The 22,853-nt window shown below is 33.0% G+C and overlaps 1 protein-coding gene across 1 annotated transcript in view; it reads left to right on the top strand.

The window, feature by feature from the left end:
* Positions 1-22,853, top strand: part of LOC133175688 (uncharacterized) — a 113,056-nt gene that overhangs the window by 44,008 nt on the left and 46,195 nt on the right. The window contains exons 15-25 of the mRNA XM_061310797.1: positions 1,144-1,331; positions 2,087-2,341; positions 3,009-3,141; positions 5,900-6,087; positions 11,891-12,127; positions 12,354-12,495; positions 12,968-13,149; positions 16,487-16,744; positions 16,886-17,030; positions 17,373-17,542; positions 22,044-22,197. Of these exons, the coding sequence (XP_061166781.1) occupies positions 1,144-1,331; positions 2,087-2,341; positions 3,009-3,141; positions 5,900-6,087; positions 11,891-12,127; positions 12,354-12,495; positions 12,968-13,149; positions 16,487-16,744; positions 16,886-17,030; positions 17,373-17,542; positions 22,044-22,197 (2,052 nt within the window). The remainder of the gene's footprint in view (positions 1-1,143; positions 1,332-2,086; positions 2,342-3,008; positions 3,142-5,899; positions 6,088-11,890; positions 12,128-12,353; positions 12,496-12,967; positions 13,150-16,486; positions 16,745-16,885; positions 17,031-17,372; positions 17,543-22,043; positions 22,198-22,853) is intronic.

Below are 22,853 nucleotides of genomic sequence, written 5' to 3' on the forward strand. Positions count from 1 at the left end.
GTTAAACAACCTGTATTGGAATATATTACCAATTTTCGGGATTTTTGTATTACATCTGTCAATAGCTATTTAGTCTTTAATATAAAAGGAAGTTCATTTAACTCCGTATTCCTTTATTACGTTTAAAGTATATTCTGTGAAACTTATCTAATCCGGACGTTTTGTATTCCGAAATCTAAAACAGTGTAAAATTGAAGTCCTTCTCATTAAATTTAAATTTTTGTTTAGAATGTTGCTTAATCCGGTCTATTTCTTCAAAACCATAGGTGTCCAGATAAAACAATTTTTTCTGTTCTTAGTTTGAAGTTAGTCAGTAATAGTTTACCATTGTATGAAACAAGGACGTCAACAGTCAACATTTCGCAAATTTTTTGGTCGATATAATGATTTTGTCAGCAAATACAAACTATCATTAAGTCGAATGTTGGCTGAAGTTTTTCATACGAATTCTTAGGCCATTTTTTCCACACTGAATTGACTAAGGATTTTACGTTTGCCCGATCATGACAAAGAGTACACTACGGGTGTGACCGGTTTGGGATGCTTTCTCTTCTATGTCACCTGATCCCACCTCTGATGTTTTTAGAGGTCCGTATTTGCTCCCAAATTCTATTGTTTCAATGGGTTTTGAGCTTGATTACTGTTCGTTTTCTTCATATTTCATTTACCAGAACTTCTAATATTTTTTTCTACTGTTGAAAAAATAAAAGGTTAGTGTATAATGATTTACATATAACATGTACAAAGCAATCTCTCAAAAATTGTACATTAACGATTGTCAAATATAATTTACACATCCTCATTATGCAAATAATAAAATTCATTCAGTTCTTGGACTGTGTGCTGCAAATTGTCAAAGCGTGTAGAGCATTGTTTTAGTAAATGGAAACCTTGGGACAAAAAGAAATGCAATGTATGTAAATCAAAAGTCACCACACTGGGGGCGTCATCAGGTTTTAAACGTTGTGGAGTATATATTATTTGGTAAAAAAGGAACTAGGCAATTGTCATATTTATGAACGCCACTCTCTAGAATAATTTTGTACAAAGCACTTTATTTGAATTTAATTTACTCATCTGAAATCATCTTAGTCTATTCTGAGCATTGCGTCAAGTATTCTATGGTATTGATTTTATTTGTAGGTTCTACAATAAACTGTCTTCATATCCAGTTCCACCTGATACCGAGTTAGTAGATTCTATGTGTATGAGGGACGAGTATTCACGTCTTAGTCTCAATTACACCAAGTGTGATAAAAAAGATGGTTATGATGATTTTTACTTCTATATGTCACCTCTGTCACAAGCTGAAACAGCTACATGTTTAAGAGGTAGGGGTGCCTTACAAGATTCCATTGAAATTCTTTAATTTAGAGACTGAACTATTTTTTTGTGATGTTACTACATGTATTTTGCTTTTTATGACGTCTCTATATAAGTGAAAAATTCTCAAATGGGACGTTAAACAACATACCATCAATCATTCATTAACAAATTTTGAATCAATAGAACCGGTCTTCAAGAGTAGGTTTCACCTATAAAATCCCCGCTAAAAACCGGCACTAGGGGAATTCCCTATTCCTTTAGGCTCTACAGTACGATTTCCCATACGGAAAATTGCCTCCGGAGTAGGGTTTATTTCAAGGAAATCCCAAACCAGATTTAATTTTCCAGCGGCATGATAGAAACCTACTCTATTTAAAAGCCATGGATTGCAATTTCCCTTAGAGCCAATTATCCCCATTAATATATTTACATAATTTAGTTTTCGTAAGGTAGTGGAATTCCTATACCCGTAAAAAGAAAGAAGGGACATTTTTTTTTTAAAGTGTGAGATTTCTCCAAGATGGGAAGTCTTACTCTGACCGGAAATTCCGGGAGGAAATTTGGCTATGGGAGAAATCCTTTTCTACAACACCGGTATATAAAGCTTATGCCTTATCAAAAACCCTAATAATAATACAAATATGCACATGAATATATTTTTATGCAAATAAGATAACTTATCTTTTAGTATTCTATGTATCTTCATGATTTACTGCAGATATTTGACAGTATTTCACACCTCCCATTTACACTCTTCCAGATTGTCCTGGCATGATGTTTTTCAATGCGTCTTCTTTCGATTGTGTCCCATGTAGTTGTAACAACAACAACACAGATTCTTGTAACCAGACGACAGGAGAGTGCACGTGCAAGGCGGGGTTTTATGGACCGTCATGTGACTGCGTCCAGAATCGGCACAACTGCAACAATACGTATTCCTACTGTTCCTTTCATGGAACCACACCTGTTTGCAATTGTAGAATCGGGTTTTATGGGAGGAATTTGGGCTGTTTCGGTAGGTGTTAATACATAAACACTGTGTATTAAAAGGAAGTGTACTTTACTTTAGTGTTCAATTATATAATGAAAGAGCAGTTCAAATTCAAGAACATTGCAATTTCACAAAGCCTTTTTTCAATACCCGGTCACTCATAGGAAACTTTTATAAGAAATGAAAGCTCTAAGTCTCTACTTTATATTGATGTTTGATGTCAGTGAATTGGTCTATGCACCGGGCCATTTTATGAATAAATTGAACTTAGCTTTTTCTGAGTACATGCAATTAAAATAGAATTTTGATTTGAGCCCAGCACTTGATCAAGCAATTAAATTTATAAAACTACCATAAATTTTATTAAAAATTAATCAATTATTTATTTGTAATTTTTAGATTAAAAGTTGTGATATAATAAAATTTTTAGAAAAAGCTCTAAGTATTGGTCAGTTTGGAGGAAATTTTTTTTAATTTACGAAGTCATGATAATCGACTAGCGAGAAAATTGTGTGATTTTAGATATTAAGTCAGATAATTATTCTTAACGAAATATCATTTAAAATTAAATTGATTTAATTTTCAGAATTTCATAGGGCAAAATATAGCCCTTGATTAAGATTTACAGGGACAAAGTGAATTGAAAACAAGGAAGTGATATAATTTGAAAATTACTCTTAATATATTGTAGAATCACTAAGATTCATCAGGAATACAGGTGTTTTGCAATTGTATCATCAGGATCAATGGATGTTAATTGGTTCCAGTTATAGTTGGGGTAAAACGGAAAATAAAGTTATTTGCACTCAGTTGGGGTTACCAACGTAAGTCACTTTTATTTCATCTAATCACATTTCTCGAGTTTAAAACATGTTTCAATACAGATACGATATAAAGTTACAACGTAGAAGGAATTCGATGCTTTTTATACTCCACCATGAATACATGTATGGTTAGGGTATATAGTATTTGTCATGTCCGTCTTCCGTCCATTCGACTTTCCGTCTGTCCATCTGTAACACTTTTCCTTTTAATAGCTTATTTTCAAAGAAACTGTTCAAGATATTCAAAATAACATTCATACATTGAATTTGATTGATATTCAACTGTGGCAGAATTTTCTTACGTTGACCTTTTAGTGACTTTGGCCTCACTTTTCCCTATTTTGTGTTTAGCTAAGTTTCAAAGTACATGTATCTACATGTATTCAAGAGATTTTTTTAAAATAAAATCTCAAGCACTGATACAAATTGATTGTAGGCATTCAACTGTAGCGTAGTCGCCCGCGTGGCACAGTGGTTAGAGCGTCTGCTCTAGAGTCGCGAAGTAAGGAGTTGATTCTTACGTCGCGGGTTCGAACCCCACTGTGGGACGTGGAAACCGGTCCTTCGGATGAGACCGTATCAACAGAGGTCCCATGTCGCAGTAGGTGCTGGCACGAAAAAGGTCCCTTACTGCTCAATGGCCGTAAGTGCCGAGTATAGGATAAAATTTGCAGCTCTCCACCGACAAGTGGTGGCGTCTCCATATGAGTGAAAAATTCTCGATCGAGAGGTTAAACAACATACAAACAAATAAACAACTGTAGCGTATTTTCTGACCAATTTTCTTCCCTTTGATCTTGACCTCACTATTACATATTTTGCATTTAGCAAAATTTAAAAGAAGCTATTCATGATATTTTCATTAAAAACTTCATATATTGATAAAATATTGGTGGGGACTTAAACTGTGTCATTGTTTTTCTGACCTTAACTTTCTTGCTAACATTGACCCAAATATGTGTAATTTTGCATTTATCTTGGTTTCAAGGAAAACTTTGCAAGATATATTCATATATATATTCACTTTTCATGAAGATACAAAGTGATAAACGATATTCAACTGTGGTTTATAATTTTCTGACCTTGATTTTCCCTATGTTTTTAACCCTTAATTTTTCGTAGGGCTGGGACGATACAACTTTTTCTATATCAATACATATCAAGATATTTGAGCCACGATACGATACGTATCACGATTGAATTGGTTACTAAATCTATTTTTTGTATTGAAATGAACAAAACATTTCTTCACAAATAAGGATAATTTATTGAAAGAAGTTGTATACATGTATCTGTTTTAAAACAAAATTATTTTACACAAGTGGTGTTAATTATTATGTATTTCATATTTATATTTATATTTAGCATATTTTTTTATGTATTAAATCCAAAATGTTCAGAAAACAAAGAAAAAAATAAGTCAGAACTTTTTTTGCGATATTTCGATATTTCTTTATATGTCTCGATATGCGTATCGTCTTCACATAGAATGGATATTATCAATATCTCAGTATATCGTCCCAGCACTAATTTTTCGTATGGCATTTAACTGAGTTCCAAAGAAACTATTCAAGATATATTCATTTAACTTCTTACAAAAATCCATATCGATTAGAGCTTTTCACTTGTGTCAAAATTTTTACCTTGACATTTCAGAACCTTGACCTCACTATTGTTTTGCATTGAGCACAGTAACAGAAAATGTTTACAATATTCTCATCAAACTTGATAAACCAATTCAACTTTATTGAGAGGAATTTAACTGTGTCATAATTTTCTGACCCTGTCGTTCCTCATGACTTTGACCTTCCTTCTGACTTTGACCTTCCTTCTGACTTTGATCTTCCTTCTGACTTTGACCTTTCCCCGAAGTTCAACTTTACTTTTTGAAAACTTTTTAATCAAACTTCAAATTGGTGATAGCAATTCAACTATATCATTATTTTTAAGTTTCACCTTTATAATGATCTGGTCCCACTATTCATTCATTTTTGCAGTAACGAAGGTTCCGTTTAAAGTGTTCGAGATATTGTCATTAAACTGATGACGGCAATTAAAATGTAAGGTCTGACGACACGTTCCTAGAAGATCTGTTTTGTATCTCTTCATAAAATATCAAAAATTATTCATAATTGTTATTCTCTTGAGATTTTGAAATTGTATACAAAATGTCTTAAAAATAAGTACACTAAAAATTGTAATATTGGATATTCGTAAGATTACCAAAAGGATTGTATGGGAAACACCACCCTTTGTATCTTGCACAAATGCCTGTTAAGGTACCTCAATTTTTTGTGAGAAAACTTGTTAAAGTAGCAATACTTCAATGACAAATTCTTGGAAAAAATTATATATTATTGAGGAAAGTGTCGTCTGACCTTAAGTTATTTTTTAAGAAAAGTACATATCTTTCTATATTGCAACACAAAGCCGGGGCATTCATTTCCTATGGACTATTCCTTGTTTGTACACTATTCATTAATTTTTACAGACTTTAACATAAGCCCTGTTGCACACTAGGGGAATATATATATATATATATATATATATATATATAGATAGATAGATAGATAGATAGATAGATAGATAGATAGATAAAAAGATAGATAGATAGATAGATTATATATATATATATATATATATATATATATATATATATATATATATATATATATATATATATATATATATATATTCGTTATTATAATACCAATAACTAAAATTAAAATTATAATTATATACCTTCAAATTCTTGTAGTTTTTATATGTCATACATCTCGAAATCTCGGAGACAGACAGGCCTGATGTACAGCGATTATAGTAACAGGAAAAAGATAACCTATTTATCATGTACGGGAGACGAAAAAGAAGTATCCCAATGCAGATTTAGCGTATCTAGCTACATTTCTAGTTATACATCGTTTGGAGTTGTTGAGTGCCGATCAGGTAAAACATTTGTATTCATGCATGTAGTATATGAAAATTTAAAATAGCACTTAAAACTTAGAATTTGAGTTGAAAAAAGAATGTCAAAAATTTTTTTTAAAAAGGAGAAAATTTAAAACATGCACACATTCTCACTCTGTCCTCGTGAGATGCATCACAAAAGCGTTAGACGACAATGTTAAATATAGCTAGAGCAAAATATGCAAAGCAAAAATAAAAATCGGATGTAAAATCATTGGCAGGATTAATTCATCATAATTATAAAACCTTAGTAACATTAGAGAAATATATACAATTTTGCCTTGCCAAACATGATTTTTTAGAGGACCCCATACATTTCCCTTTAATGTATATGGTTTGAAAAGATCAGGATAATATCCATGTATTGTTGTGAAGTAATTTGGATGTATCTGACTGTTTAAATGAAGTCATAAACCTGGGTGTTCAGTATACTTTCAATGAAAAATATGTAGAAAACACTATTTTAACAAAGTATGCGCTGAAAGCAAGGTTGAGGACCTGAATACCAGACTTAGCTCTGACTTACGCAGTTACGTAAAGGTGCGGAAAAAGTTAAGAGCTGGCTTAAAAGTCCTTTCAAATTTCAGAATTTTTTTTATGCGTTGCTTATAACAGCAGGTAACATTTGATGACATAGTAGAGGCACTTCAAATGTAAGATGTATCCAGTTAAGAGATGTATTCAGTTGCAGAATAATAAATTGCTCACATCAAAGAATAAGCTTAGTCAGGCATAAATTTTGACATTGGAGAAGGAAAATAAATCTATGTTAGATGCACTTTATCTTTAAAAATATGGAATTAAAATGAAGTGGAATATATAACCTTAGTTTGTAAATTGGAGTGTATTACCCCGTTTACTGTATGTTTTATTGATTCCTTCTCTTTTTTTTCATCAGGTCTGTACCACTAGAATAATTTGCTTGTGAAATTGTGAAAATGTTCTTCATTATATTCAAATGCACTATGAAACAACACTTAATTAGCTTATTTTGAGCAGTTGATCATGACATGGTTGTGCTTACACTTATTTACCCCAAAGCCGTTCTAAAATCCAAGGATTGTGGGAAATATTTAGCAAGCACATTAACTTTCAAATTCTCTGTTAACATTTTCCAGCAGTCAGTTCACATGTAACAAACCTGTCTAAATACTATAAAAATGTGAAAACATGAAATTTATTAATGACTATCAAATAAATAAAATATCAGAAAGTTATTCTAGAACTAACATACCCTTTGATATTTTGTCAAACAGGTCCTTGCTATGAAAATACCTATGATATTTGACAATAATTTGGAGAAAATAAGCATAAATTCGTTGCCAGCTTTAACCCTAAAAATGATTAGAGCTTAATAACAGTTTTCTAAGATTGGTCCCCTACTTTCTCGTCGAAGACGAAACTGACGTCGTGAAGATATTACCTAATTGTAGCTATATGATCATAATTTTTCTCCTTTTGAAAATAATCACAATTGTGAAATTTTTTTAGCTCACCAAGCCGAAGGCTCAAGTGAGCTTTTCTGATCGAAATTTTTCCGTTGTCTGTCTTCGTCGTCGTTGTTATGATAATCATTGTCGTAAACTTTTCACATTTTCATCTTCTTCTCCAGAAGCACTGGATCAATTTCAACCAAACTTGGGAAAGAGTATCCTTGGGTAAAGTGATTCAAATATGTTCAAATAAAGCGCCACACCCTTTTCCAATGGGAGATAACTAAGAAAAAGGGGAAAATTGGGTGTGGTAATTTAAAAATCTTCTCAAGAACCACTGGGCCAGGAAAATGAAACTTATGTAAAAGCTTTCTGTGGAAGTGTACATTTAAGTTTCTTCAAACCATGACCCCGGGGGTAGGGTGGGGCAACAATAGGCGATTAAAGTTTTACATACATGTAGGAATACATTGGAAAATTGTGAAAATTCTACTTATCACGAACAACAAAGTCATATTTGTATGGAAGCATCCTCAGGTAATGTATATTCAGATGTGTTGAAATAATGAACCCCGGGGGTAGGATGGGGCCAAAATGGTCGATCAGTGTTTTACATAGGAATACAAAGAAAAAATCTTCAAAATAATTCTTCTCAAGAACAGCAAAGTCATGATTAGTCATATTTGTATGAAAGCTTCTTCAGGCAATGTAGATTCAAGTTTGTTCAAATCATGACCCTCTGGGGTACGAAGGGGCCACTATGGGCGATAGAATATTTACATAGGAATGTAAGACAAATCTTTAAAAATCTTCTCAATAGCAGCAATGTCGTGATTAGTCATATTTGTATGAAAGCATCCTCAGGTAGTGTAGATTCAAGTTTGTTCAAATCACCCCTGGGGGTAAGGTTGTGCCATGATGGGTATTCAAACTCAAAGATCCAATACATTTTCAAAAATTTCCTGCTATGAGCGTATTATGTACAGAGAAATGCACTGCTGTTGCCCTCTTTGTGCACATTTTATCTTAACAAAATTTCGAGTATAATTTTCCCGTTTATTAGAATACAAAATCCGTCAGCAGCGATTATCTACATTTCCTTCCATAATATATGTATCATAAGAAATATAGAAATTTTATTTCAAATTCCTTCACATTAGCTTTAAGATCAAAGAGCATACTAATTGAAGTAACAAGTATCTTGCAACATGTCCAAACGATATTATTAAGAATTGATCCTATGTAAATTACTTAAATCTAGAGTCCGAAAGTATGCAATGTATTTTTTTGTTCTTCTCAGCACAAACAGCAATTTCATTTACCTGCCTGGAAATAAGCTGATGAAGAAACAGGTCTAAAATACTCAAAGGTATCCAGCAGAGACATCAGTCATTGTCAGGTTTAATTAACTACAGAGATTTGCCAAGGAAACTGTTGTTCTTGTCTTTCTAGGAAATCATAACCTTGAGAGAGAGAGAGAGAGAGAGCTTTTTACTTTCAAGGCAACCTTTCTCTCGGCGTTTAAATCTTGCAAGAAATTCCTGTTTTATCCAAGAATGCATGATTCCAATTATAAACGGTTTTGACAAAAAGAAATACAACGTTTTCCCGTGTTCTGACAAACTGATCGGGATCACTGAAGATCTGCACTCAAGTCAAACATCACTTGTAAACTTAAGGATAACTGTACCAGACAAGATAAATAAATAAAACTGAACAAAAACCAACCCCCGCCTTGATACATTTAGGTTTCTTGTAGGCAGGGCCTGTATTGTAAGTGCTGGTCTGCAGTCAAGTAAGACTTCTGATGAACATGCTGTGATAAAATGAAGACAATAAAGGAAATTTAATATTTGATACATCTACCTAGTCCTATCACACATACAGAGAGAGAGAGAGAGAAAGAGTAAATGAATGTCTTCCATATAGGATGAATAATATAGCATATCTTAAATATTCTTCTTTTGAACACAAGGGAGCAAAATATTATAATACTCTCTCGAATAACCTTTACTCAACTGTCTCATATTTTCCCGACTTTACTTAATTGCCAAACTCTCGTGATATTTCAGGTGTATATAATCTTAATGATATGTTGTTATATAAGATTTAGGTATGAGGAAAAAACCCGATACTACGCATGAAGCACATTGCTACGGAGTGATAACAGATATTGTTGATTTGATCTGATAACTTGTATTTCATTAATCACGGGTCAATCACCTACGTCTAATTACTTCCATTTTGGCATATTCACAGAATACCTGTATACATCATACAAAGTGACAAATTACAGACAATGATCTCATAAAACTATCATTTCTTGATAATTTTCAGGAAGTGATGATGTAGCCATTGGCTCAGTGGTTAAGGTTGATCAACTTTGTAGTTCGAATTAGGGAAGAGTTCCACTTATATACAGGTGGCAATGGTTTACCTAAAAAGCTAATTGGATATTTAAGGTTGTCTACAGCAAGGAACAATTAAAAGCTACCTTCCATCTTAAAGCCGAATTAGGCATATAAAGTGTTGAAATATACTCGCATTTTTCTTGGATTTTCTTTTAGATATCAAAAATATGATGAAAATTTATTTGCAATGATGGCAATGATATCTTTTTGATAGATAATATGCAAAGCAATCAATTACTGCAAAACGTTTTTATCACAAATTTACCGAGGAAATTTAAACTCATTCTATTTCAATTAAGTATAAGGGTAATGTAGTAGAGTACAACACTTACAAAACAACTTCAAAGTCATTGCGTAATATGCTTACGGTAAGGCGATATATGTATAAGCACTTAAGTTCAGCTTAATTTGACGTTACACTCAACAGAGGAAATTCTGGTGCGCCCATAGACTTAGACAGAGAAATATTGCAAATAAAGATAAACATGATAGTTTTTGTGCATTCTATATCGATGTCTAACATATAACCAAACCCCAAGTTTGTTACGCTTCCCTGCAGGAGAAAAGGTATTTTGAATTTTTTGGACAGGGCGCAGCACTTTATAACAGTGAGTTTGCATCGTGTTGCAGAATGATAAATTTCAAATGATTTAAAGGAAAAAAAGTTTCATTTACATGAACAATTATTCATGATGATTATTAAATCACTCCCTAACCTTTGATTAGTTTGAATTATTTCCATGACAACCAATTAAATTCCATCTCTGGAATTGAAAAAAAAAGTTTTATTTGTTTTGGTTTGTTATCAAGAACACATGCATAATGAGTAAAAGCATTTTCGTTGAAGAAACTGCGAGGTTTACCTGATTGTTGTGTTTATCTAACGCTTCCGCTCTGAAAATGAACTCAAGTAGCAGACGATACCACTGTTTTCTGTTTTAACGTATAAGGAACTTGGACACAAGTGATTGGATAGAACTGCATTCACTGATTAATAAGCAAAAATTAGTGACATTTCACAATCATAAGAGAACGTACTTCTAAACTTACCAATATCCAACTAGTGAAATTATTCCATAGACTGAAAAAGAAACCTGCATAAAAAGAGAGAACTAAAGAAGAGGCGATAGTCGTAATCTCAGACGGCAGCCATGAGGCTTTCAGAGTGGAAGTAGATATTACAAGTATGCAAAAAATCCCAATTTTTCTCGAAGAAATCTAATATCACCAGCAACGGTTCCCATATTTGTATTAGCCAATCAGAGTGGGTGTCACTTCTAATCACGGCACGCGTGAGGGGCTGGGCTAGACAAAATTACGGTTTGCGTAATGAGTAACTGGCAATACATTGATATTATCTGGAAAGTAGGTTGAAAACATCAACGAGAGTAGCTGTGCTTTTTTCGCTTGAAGTACGTGTATATCTATTATATGCATCAACTCTTGTCGGTAATTTTAAATTCGAATATCTAGGAAAAATCTTTTCAGGGAACATCAAAGCCATGATTAGTCTTTTTTATATGAAACCATCCTCAGATTCAGTTTTTTTAATCATGACACCTGGGGGTAGGGTAGGGCCACAATATGTACCTTAATTTTACATAAGGAATATAAAGGTAAAAATCTGCTGCTGAAAAACAGAGTCCTAGTTACTCAGGTGAGCATTGTGGTCCATGGGCTCATTTAAAATAATAATCATCAGGCAGGAAAAAGTGTTTGCATGCTTTTAATGAAGAACTACATGTACTCTTTTACCAAGGTTCAACATTCATGTCCCTTAGTCCATAATTTGTCAAGGACCCAGGGTGAGGCTCAGTGCTCATATATTTAAAATTCATTGTACAGTGGTTTTATGTGAAGAAAATATTATTTTAACATTTCCAAATCTTGAAATTTGAATGGAATTGGTATTGTTGAATTAATTGCATACAATTTCAGATTGTCCTGATTTCCTTTATGGCCTGACTTGCAAACGATGCAAGTGCAACCAACAATATTCCACAAGCTGCAACAAAACTACAGGGGAATGCAAATGTAAATCCGGGTACAGTGGTGACACTTGTGATTGTGTAGTGGGAACACATGCCTGCAATGCAACCATAGCTTTTTGTGGAGACCCAACCCCAACTTGTTATTGTAGAGACCAGTACAACAGGAGAGGCCTAAGCTGCACAGGTAAAAGAGTATAAATATTCCTTCTATCTCAAAATCATGAAGATTGACTAAATGGATATTTTATAAATCAACATTTGATGAAAGATGTCCAAAAAAAACCATAATATGATTTTATAAAATTCATTTTTCCACCAAAGGCAAGTTTTATTATAATTATCTTTTTTAGATAAACAGTTTTTCTACCTTGTTTAAGTATTATTCCGGTAATGACAACTTTATTTTCCAGATTCCATTAGATTTTATGGGAAAGTCAATAGTAGTGAAGGAGTTCTTCAAATTTACCAGAATCGATCTTGGAATACATTTTGTGACGACAGTTTCACAAAATATGATGCCCGTGTTGCATGCAGTCATCTAAATCTTCCGAAGTATGTACAAAAAGATATCTATTATTGTTATCTTTTAAGATTTTTTTTTACATATGCATTTTATTATAATTAAAATCTAATTTTATCTTACGATTATTTCTGCATTTTAGAGATTGTCTACTTGTAGGATATTTATAGCAATAGACAAAGCACATTTTGAAAGACAAATAATTTAAACTTTTTATCTCTCAAGAGGACAATCTGATATATATTACCATCAAATATATGCATCATTTGTCATAAAAAATATATAAGGAAAAATAATAGCAGATACATTTTCTTGAAGATTTTAAGAATGCAGTTTGAACACTGGTTAAGTAATCTGATATGTTCTTTTAAGAACTCCTTTAAACTGTAAATAAATATACTTTAGAAAGAAAAGTATCGATACTTTATACTTCAAAGATGATGCATTAAGAGTTGACAGTAAATTCGGTACTGATGTATTAATTTTGAATTAATATGCTTTCAGTCGATACGTAACATATAAAACCAGAGAGTATGACCAAAGAATTCGAAACACCTATGGAATAGGAATTGTGTACACCTTGCAATGTAATGGAAATGAAACAAGTCTTTCCGAGTGTGAGGGATTTAGCACACACGGATCCTACTGTTCACATGACGAAGATGTTTACCTGCAGTGTTTTTCTGGTAAGCCATTACACTATTGTACAGTTTAATACTATTTTTAGGTCACCTGAGTCACTCAGGTGACCTATTGCTATCTGTTTTCGTCCGTCGTCGTGCGGGTGTGCGTCGTGCGTAAACTTTTCACATTTTCGACTTCTTCTCAAGAACAACTGGGCCAATTTCCACCAAACTTGCCACAAACTATTCTTGGGTAAAGATGATTCAAGTTTGTTCAAATGAAGGGCCACGCCTTCTTCCAAGGAGATAATTAAGAATTAGTGAAAAATTAATGGTATCTTTTAAAAATCTTCTCCTCAAGAATCATTGGACCAGGTAAGATGAAACTTATATGAAAACATCCTCAGGTAGTGTAGACTCAAGTTTGTTAAAATCATGATCCCCAGGGGTAGGGTGGGGCCACAATGGACGATCAAAGTTTTACATAGAGATATACATGTATAGGAAAAATCTTTAAAAAATCTTCTCAAGAACAGCAAAGTCGTGATGAGTCATATTTATATGGAAGCATCCTCAGGTAGTGTAGACTCAAGTTTGTTCAAATCATGACCCCGGGGGTAGGGTGGGGCCACAATGGATGATCAAAGTTTACATAGAAATATATAGGAAAAATCTTTAAAAATCTTCTTCTCAAGAACAGCAAAGTTGTGATGAGTCATATTTATATGAAAGCATCCTCAGGTAGTGTAGACTCAAGTTTGTTCAAATCATGACCCCCGGGGGTAGGGCGGGGCCACGATGGACGATTAAAATTTAACATGGAGATATATAGAAAAATCTTTAAAAATCTTCTTCTCAGGAACAGCTAAGCCCTGATTGGTCATATTTATATGGAAGCATCCTCAGGTAGTGTAGATTCAAGTTTGTTCAAATCATGACCCCCGGGGTAAGGCAGGGCCACAATGGTAATCAAATTTTACATAGACATATATAGGAAAAATCTTTAAAAAATCTTCTCAAGAACAGCAAAGTCGTGATGAGTCATATTTATTTGGAAGCATCCTCAGGTAGTGTAGACTCAAGTTTGTTCAAATCATGACCCCGGGGGTAGGGTGGGGCCACAATGGATGATCAAAGTTTACATAGAAATATATAGGAAAAATCTTTAAAAATCTTCATCTCAAGAACAGCAAAGTTGTGATGAGTCATATTTATATGAAAGCATCTTCAGGTAGTGTAGACTCAAGTTTGTTCAAATCATGACCCGCGGGGGTAGGGCGGGGCCACAATGGACGATTAAAATTTTACATGGAGATATATAGAAAAATCTTTAAAAATCTTCTTCTCAGGAACAGCTAAGCCCTGATTGTTCATATTTATATGGAAGCATCCTCAGGTAGTGTAGATTCAAGTTTGTTCAAATCATGACCCCCGGGATAGGGCAGGGCCACAATGGATGATCAAAGTTTACATAGAATATATAGGAAAAATCTTTAAAAATCTTCTCAAGAACAGCAAAGTCGTGATGAGTCATATTTATTTGGAAGCATCCTCAGGTAGTGTAGATTCAAGTTTGTTCAAATCATGACCCCCGGGAGTAGGGTGGGGCCACAATGGACGATCAAAGTTTTACATAGAAATATATAGGAAAAATCTTTAAAAATCTTTTTCTCTGGAACAGCAAAGCCATGATTGGTCATATTTACATGGAAAAATTAGGTAGTATAGATTCAAGTTTGTTCAAACATGACTCTGGACTCTAGGGATTGGGTGGGGCCACAATGGACGATGAAATATTTACAAAAGCTCCTTCTATCAGTTTATTTTATACTCTATGGATCTTCTATGGATTGTTGTTTTATACTCAGGTGACCGTTAAGGCCCTTGGGCCTCTTGTTATGGTTTACAGTTAACAGTTACAGTCAGTTCGTATAGAGCTATGATTAAAAGTATCAGAATTACTTTTTACGTTATATATATATATATATATATATATATATATATATATATATATATATATATATATATATATATATATATATATATATATATATTTATTTATATAAAACATCAAAATTCTGCTGTCCATAAAATAGTTTAAAATGAATTCTTTTGTACACATTATACAGCATTATAAAATTAGACATCAGAGATTTTCTTTGTTTGTGATTGGTTTGCAACAAATTAAATTTATTTTAGATCAGTCGTTTCTTCAAACAAATACTCAGAAGTTGATATTAAAAAATGCTAGATTTCCTCATTGACAACAATCTTTCAATACCAGGTCTTCCTGCATTGAAACCTTTGGAATTCCGATGGAAAAATTATGTTCCTTTATTAACCCTACTATTTTATTCCTATCAAGCAGTATATATTTATTCAAAAACTTCTACATCAGAAGACTTGGTCAATATTATAAGCCCATGGGGGTGTGAAAGTCGACGGGGGGATACTTCTCCTGGGCATCTTATCCCACCTCTGTAATTTCCGGGAGTCTGTGTTTTATGCCCTGTTCACAGATTTGTTTTGTGTGGGTTTTTTTGATCGATCAGCGTTTATCTATACTTTTTTCATACACATGAAAAAATTAGTTAACCTGACTTCCTGCTAAGGTCTTTTTACTTAGTAGAAAAAGTGTTGTTTTTTTTTTGTTTTTTTGTTGTTGTTTTTTTTTTTGTTTTGTTTTGTTTTGTTTTTTTTTTTGATTAGTGTTAGTAAGACAATGAGAACCCAAACAAGTTGTTCATTGGAATTTAGTAAGAATTTCTATTGTGTTAATTTTAGACATTGAAAGAAAGCTGGTGAATTTGCCCTGGAATTGTGACACTTTCAACTCAATATATACCTAGTGTGTTGATTAGAACCATTACGAAAAAAAAATAAATCTTGAAAAAACGACTTTATTTTATTCATTCTATTTGTAAGAACAAGGCATTAATGTTATGCCTTACATTTATCTGAATTTTCTCCTGAACATTCATTCACGGCTAATGGGTATGAAACAGCTCAAAATTTTGTAATTCATTCCACAACGGTTTTTAAAATTAATTTCCTCAATAGTACGGGTACGTTCTTGTCAGTCATACATCGAATTTAATTGTGATCACATACTTTACTGATTTTTGGATTCATTTGAAAACATTTCTGTTAATTTTGTGTTGTCCTCATATCAAAATGTTAGCACAATTAAATATCAGATACAGGTTTCTAAACTTTAGCTGGTACCAAACAATTTGATCTTGTTTTCATTGCTTGCTGTATCTTTGGTAATCAGGAAAACCAGCAATTTATTTACAAATTTACGTACAGTTACTTTTTTTCTCTCTAAGTATATGTACCACAACTGGCGTAAAGTATTTTATTATGAATTTCTCAAATAGCCGTTGTTTTATTCATATAGAATGCCCTAAATGGACCCATGGAGATTTTTGTGAGGAAAGATGTGAATGCAACCAAACTAACAGTTTATCTTGTAATGAGGACACTGGGAAATGTACTTGTAAAACAGGGTACTTCGGTGACTTCTGTAATTGTATAACTGGTGTACATACTTGCGATCCAAAGATATCAGTCTGCCACACTAGCAGCTCGGGCAATGCCATTTGTCTCTGTAAACCTGGATTTTCAGAGAACGAGTACAAGAATGAAAAATGTCTAAGTATGTGCCTGCCTTTTAAGCAAATATTTCAATTCAATAGAATATTGAAGATGATAAATGTGATATACAATATATATATATATACATGTACAATGTGCAATGCACTTAAATATTCAGCATATTTTTATTGTATTTTAACAGAAGAACAGGTACGGCTGATCAATCGGACATCCTCCAAAGAAGGAGTGGTTGAAATATATCGATCTGGATCATGGGGAGGAGTATGTAAAAACAGAATGACTAAAAAGGATGTCCAAGTTGTATGTCGAGAGTTTGGTTTGCCTTGGTATGTTTTAATTTCTTATTTGTTATTTTTGGAAAATAAAACATCTCTCTAAAGTATTACCAAAATAATAAATCTGACATATGTATAACAGTTTAGAAGAAACGTTATCACTGTAGAAAATGCAGAGTTTCAGAATATTATTTAGAGCTTTATGATGAAAGTTTATCAGGTTTTTCTTTGAATTGTATTTTTAAAACGATTTGAATTATTATTAACAAAACACCATTTGTGCTAAAAATTAAATCGTTAATACCATATATGCTTTTAATTCGACTTTCACGTTACTTTTCAATAATTTGAGCTCTAGGAAAATTACTATGATTGTTTGTGATCATGTTTCAGGAATGGTGCTCAGTTAATTAGAAACATAGACACTGTACCAAGTTCCTACTTCAAATGGTCTAATATCAATTGCAATGGAACAGAACAAAGTCTCCTGGACTGTGAAAGAGAATATGACAGCAGCACTTACTGTTACAACGGACGGCCTGCAACAATAGCATGCCCCAATGGTAATGATCAAACATTTCCAAACAGGCATTTAATGGACAGCCGCCAAACCCCCTCCCAAAATAAAAAAAAAATCTCGAAAAAAAATGACAAAGTTAAAGAAAATACAGAAATAGGAAAGGTGCAACATGTAAAGGATAAGTTCTTTCTTTGATATTTGACAAAAAATGTGTCCAATAACGTTAAGTGACTCGGCTATTCTGCAAGAAAAATAATGTGAGGGGACAACTGGGTTTAAGCCAAAATTTCATACTTAACAGAAAAAAAGCATTCTTAGGAAAGTGTAGAAGACTGCTTTTTGTCCTTTTTTATGACAGACCTGACATTTTTTTAAAAAGCATTCACAAAGTTTGTCACAAATGTTTCATATTTGGATATTTCATTGGAAAAAGATGTTAATGGTAACCTAACAACAAGTAGAACTTTTTAAAAAAGCTTTGCCGTCTTTAGCGACAACCTTAAATGGTAAACTGACCTACACCTATCAGGCCATAATATTCTTGAGCATTTAATGGCTTTGTATTTCTTCATTAGCTTTTTACTGACATTAGCTCTGACCAGACCAGATGTCTAAATAAACTCCGACTTTGCTGCCAGGATTAGAATTGCAAAGGAGAGGGAAAAAAGAATAAATACAAGCTATAAAGCTTGCGTGCAATAAAGAACATTTATGTTTACAATGAAATATAGAAATGCTTTTTAGTAATTGCTAGAAAAACTAACGTGTTATTTAGAATTTACTGCCATTTTTTTCTGTTCGTTTTGTCAATTTTTTTACGATTGAAAATCTTGAAAAATTGTTAAGTCGTACGAAACTTAGATCATCAGAAAATTATCTTCCTTGCCTTGAGCAACATTTCAACCAATGAAATAGTTGAAAATTTTCACATCATGCAATTTCTACCAATCACAAAAGAGAGGAAGTGCATAGTCCGAAGACTGTAAAATACTTCAACTCTGTATACTGTCTTCCAAGGAAGACGGTAACGAAACTTTATGATAAACGTGATGACTTTATCTTTTCTATCGTTAACTTTCCTTACTTATGTAGCAATATACCCTTATCGGCTGCATACGGGGTTTATGTCTCCTGTTTCATTCGATACACAAGAGCATGCTCTAATTTCTAAAATAGAGGCAACCTATTTACAAACAAGTTGATGAAACAAGAATATCAACAGTCCCGTTAAAAGTCACCATTTTGCAAGTTCTATGGTCGGTACAATGCCCTGTCAGCAAGTACAATCTTATCATTAAGTCGAATGTTGACTTACCTTTTCATATTGATTGTCTGGCCATTTTTTACACATTGAATTGAGTCGCCCGCGTGGCACATTGGTAAGAGGGTTTACTCTACAGTCGCAGAGTAAAGAGTTGATCCCACTGCATGACGTTTAGACCGGTCTTTCGGACGAGACCGTGTAAATCGAGGTCCCGTGTCGCGGTAGGTGCTGGCACGAAAAAAGATCCCTCACAGCTCAGTGGCCCTGAGTGCCGAGTATAGCTCTAAATTCGCAGCCCTCAATCGGCAAATGTTGGCGTCTCGATATTAGTGAAATTCTCGAAAGGGATGTTAAACAAACAAATACACTGAATTGTCTACGGATTTTTTCCGTTTTTCAATCACAACAAGGAGCAGACGGCGAATGTGACCGGTCGACAGCGAATGCTTACTCCTCCATGGCAACTGATCCCACCTCTGATGATTTTAGAGGTCCATGTATGCTCTGCTCCCGATTTGAATTGCTTCAATGGACTTTTGAGCTTGATTACTGTTTGTTATCTCCATGTATCATGCTAATTATCATTTTTAAAAAAAAGATTTTATTGTGTTTAAAAATGTTGATCACAGGATGAACCTGCACCATTCAGTTGACTGAATGGTCACTGAAAAGTCTTGAAAGGACACTGCATGGCAGATCTAGAGCTCTACCATCCAGTCATCTTTCAGTAGGCTTTCAGACATCTTTCAGTTATGTGAATGGCAGAATTACATCCTGTGGATGAAATATAACGTATTGATCTAACCAGGAAGGAAAGCATCTCGATCTTTACCTTCCCGATATAATTTTAAAATGGTGAAAGGTATTTTCAACCAATATACAAAGTAAGTTTAAAAAAAATTTCAAAAAATTTCAATTCTTTTAAAATCACCTTACTTGAAAAGATTTGTAACATAAAAAAGAATAACAACAGACAAGAAGAAGCATTTGATTTTGAATGGTATACTAGTAACTCGATACTTATGAGACAGTTTTAAGACTTTGTTTACATTTTACTAGTAATTCCAAGCCCTTCCGATAACAAATTTGATTGAATGAGTTTTAGGGATAAAAGAAATTACAGATAAATCTACAAATGAGGTAATAGCTTTATTACCTCTTTAAGAGGGAAATTTGGCTGGTTTATTTGATGAAATATTGAAAGTATATTAGCTTATATGTCTTTTATACTTAGATGTAAGGGATTTAAAAGAAATGGTAAACTGAGTTTGAAATCTAGCAGGTACTACAGAACGGCGGCGTATGAAAATATCTCCTTTTCTGCTTTTCAGAATTACTACTAAACAATAAATGTTACTAAAACTTTTAAACAATCAAAGATTGAAATATTTAATGTAAATTATATTAACAATAATAGATTAAAGTTTTAAAATATTACTCAGTTCTTGAAACCTATGAAAACCTAGTTCATAGGAAACCTAGGTGACATTAAGACTGATACTTATGCAAAAGGGGAAGCAGCTAAATTTATTAATCGGTAATATAAAAACTTAAATAAAATTTAAAATGCATCATATCTTCTAATTGCTTTCTTCTTTAGTAGCAATATATTTATTTCCAGAACGTGCATTCAATTAAATGGTTGAATAGTTTTTTGAACTGTATTTACAGTGTATATATCATAACTTCAATAAACTTACAGATAATGACAATGTAGTACTAGTACAAGAGTCGTCGTGTAAAATCGTTGACAAAGCATTTTTATCAAAATATAATGGGCGCATTAAGCTGTAATTTTCAGCAAATGTTTTTTTTTTTAATCATTTTTCAGTGCATTCAATTTTTTTTTATAAAATAAGACAAAATTAAAGATTTTATTATGCTTGAATATGCATAGGGTACGGTCCTACGGCGCACTATTAAAAAACCAGCTTTCTTAAGAAATTTGCAAGTTGCGTGAGATATAATGTTTTTTACCCGTCCGTCAGTCAGTCAGTGTGTCAGTCAGTCAGTCCGTCAGTCCTGTTTTTTTTTTGTCAGCGCAACTCCTCATAAACCGCTGCACAGAATTTGGTCAAACTTTGCAGATATTTAGCACACAATATGTAGATGTGCATATTACCAGGAAATTCCGATTTCTTTATTTTTCTGGGAATTTCGGCACTTTTCAACTTAGATTTTTGGCCATATCTTGAATATAGAGATGAACAGTTTGTCAGCGCAACTCCTCTTAAACCGCTGCACAGAATTTGGTCAAACTTTGCAGATATTTAGTACACAGTGTGTAGATGTGCATATTACCAGGAAATTCCGATTCCGTTAATTTTGCCTTAGGAGTTTTGCCTATTATTGAAGAATCTTTCCAGCTAGGTAATAAGGAAATCCACTGGAATCAGCTTTCGTAATGAAATTTTATGTGAAATATTTTATGACTTTAAAAGAACCCTATTGATTTTAGGATCAAAATATTAACTACATGTTTTTAACACACACACACACACATACAAAATCTTGGATAGTTCTCACCCCCCCCCCCCCCCCCTCAAATTGGTGTTTTGCCTTAACTGATTTCATAAGTACAGGATATAAACAAATTCATATGACTATATCATAATTTTGTTTCCATCAATTATTTAAATGTGTAAATTGTCATGTGTTGGACATGGACTTACACTCATGAACAAATCGAAATCACTGAGGAATTTAAGCAACAGTTTGTCAGCATAACTCCTGCACTGAATTTCCTGAAACTTTGTAGGTATTTCAGATATAATGTATAGATTTGTATATTACCAAGAAATTTTGATTCCATTATTTATCTAGAAACTTCAGTCCAATTAAATTTGTAACATACAAAGATTTGAATGTCCGTATATGCAAGTAGTTTTGATGTGAGGATTTTTTGCAAGTAATGCCCCTTTTTGAATTATACTGTGTATTTAAAATGCACTGTGCCATTCATTACGTGTTGCATTGTCGAGTTTTGGGGGAGCGTGGGGTATGTGAGCTTGCTCGCTTTTTCTTTCATTCGAAATAAAAGTATTAAAAACTTATTCTATTTCTAATCCACTATCTATTATGTCCTATTATATTTAGAGAAGATATGTGGTCTTTATCAAATATACAAGCACAATCAAAATTATTGCTTTTTTCCCGTTTGCCTTTTGTTTAACATCGACTTTATATAAAGACGATATCTTTGTTAATTTAAATTTTGCTCTGAACTTTCTTAAATATTAACAATGACACGCATGTTTATTTCGATTTCTTCTTGCACTAGAACCATGGATACGGCTAGTATCGAAACAAACAACAAATACAGAAACCAGTGGAACTCTTCAAATTTATCACAACAAAGAATGGGGTTATGTTTGTGAAAGTGGATTTGATGAGGATGATGCTGAAGTAGCCTGTCGAGAACTGGGGCTGCCAACGTAAGGGATTTTACACTTGCGATTTGTTTTAATATTCTTTTACATTATGTTAAAAAAAATATTTTAAATGATATGAACGTTGAATAAGGAATTTACCCTAACAACAATTATGCAACTTTTAAAAATATTGCTTTAGTTAAGTGTATTTAAACCTATCTAAAGATTTTTATTTTTATTTATAAAACGTATCTGGTACTAAATAATTTATTAAAGGTCGGGCGGCACGCTCCTCAGTAACATTTTTTTCCATGTATTAGGAAATATCATCGAGATAAAACTCTGTATAATACCAGATTGAACTAAAACGCAAATGAAATGTCGCTTGACAAAAGCTGATTGGAGATTTTAAATGCTGAAAAACGTTATTTTAACGAAAATTTCTTTCTGAAACTTTCTATTGTATGTCTTTGTCAAGTCACGATAGTTTTACTGTTGAATACATTTTGATATTCTGTTTATGACAATGCAATGGCCTCTGGTGCAGCAGACTTTTGAAAACAATAGATTATAAAATAAGGCAATATTTGGTCAGGCAAACGTTATTCAGCAGACTAAAGGTTCAGTATCCAACAATTCTAATTTTTCAACCAATTTAGTCTTACTGGGATGTAGGACCTTAGTTTCGTTTAAATTGAACACGCCAAATGCTGGCCAGA

Source organism: Saccostrea echinata, unplaced genomic scaffold (assembly GCF_033153115.1).
Source record: "Saccostrea echinata isolate AGI-Se365-2 ecotype Australia unplaced genomic scaffold, CSIRO_AGI_Sech_v1 ptg000064l, whole genome shotgun sequence".
NCBI classification, from domain to species: Eukaryota; Metazoa; Mollusca; class Bivalvia; order Ostreida; family Ostreidae; genus Saccostrea; species Saccostrea echinata.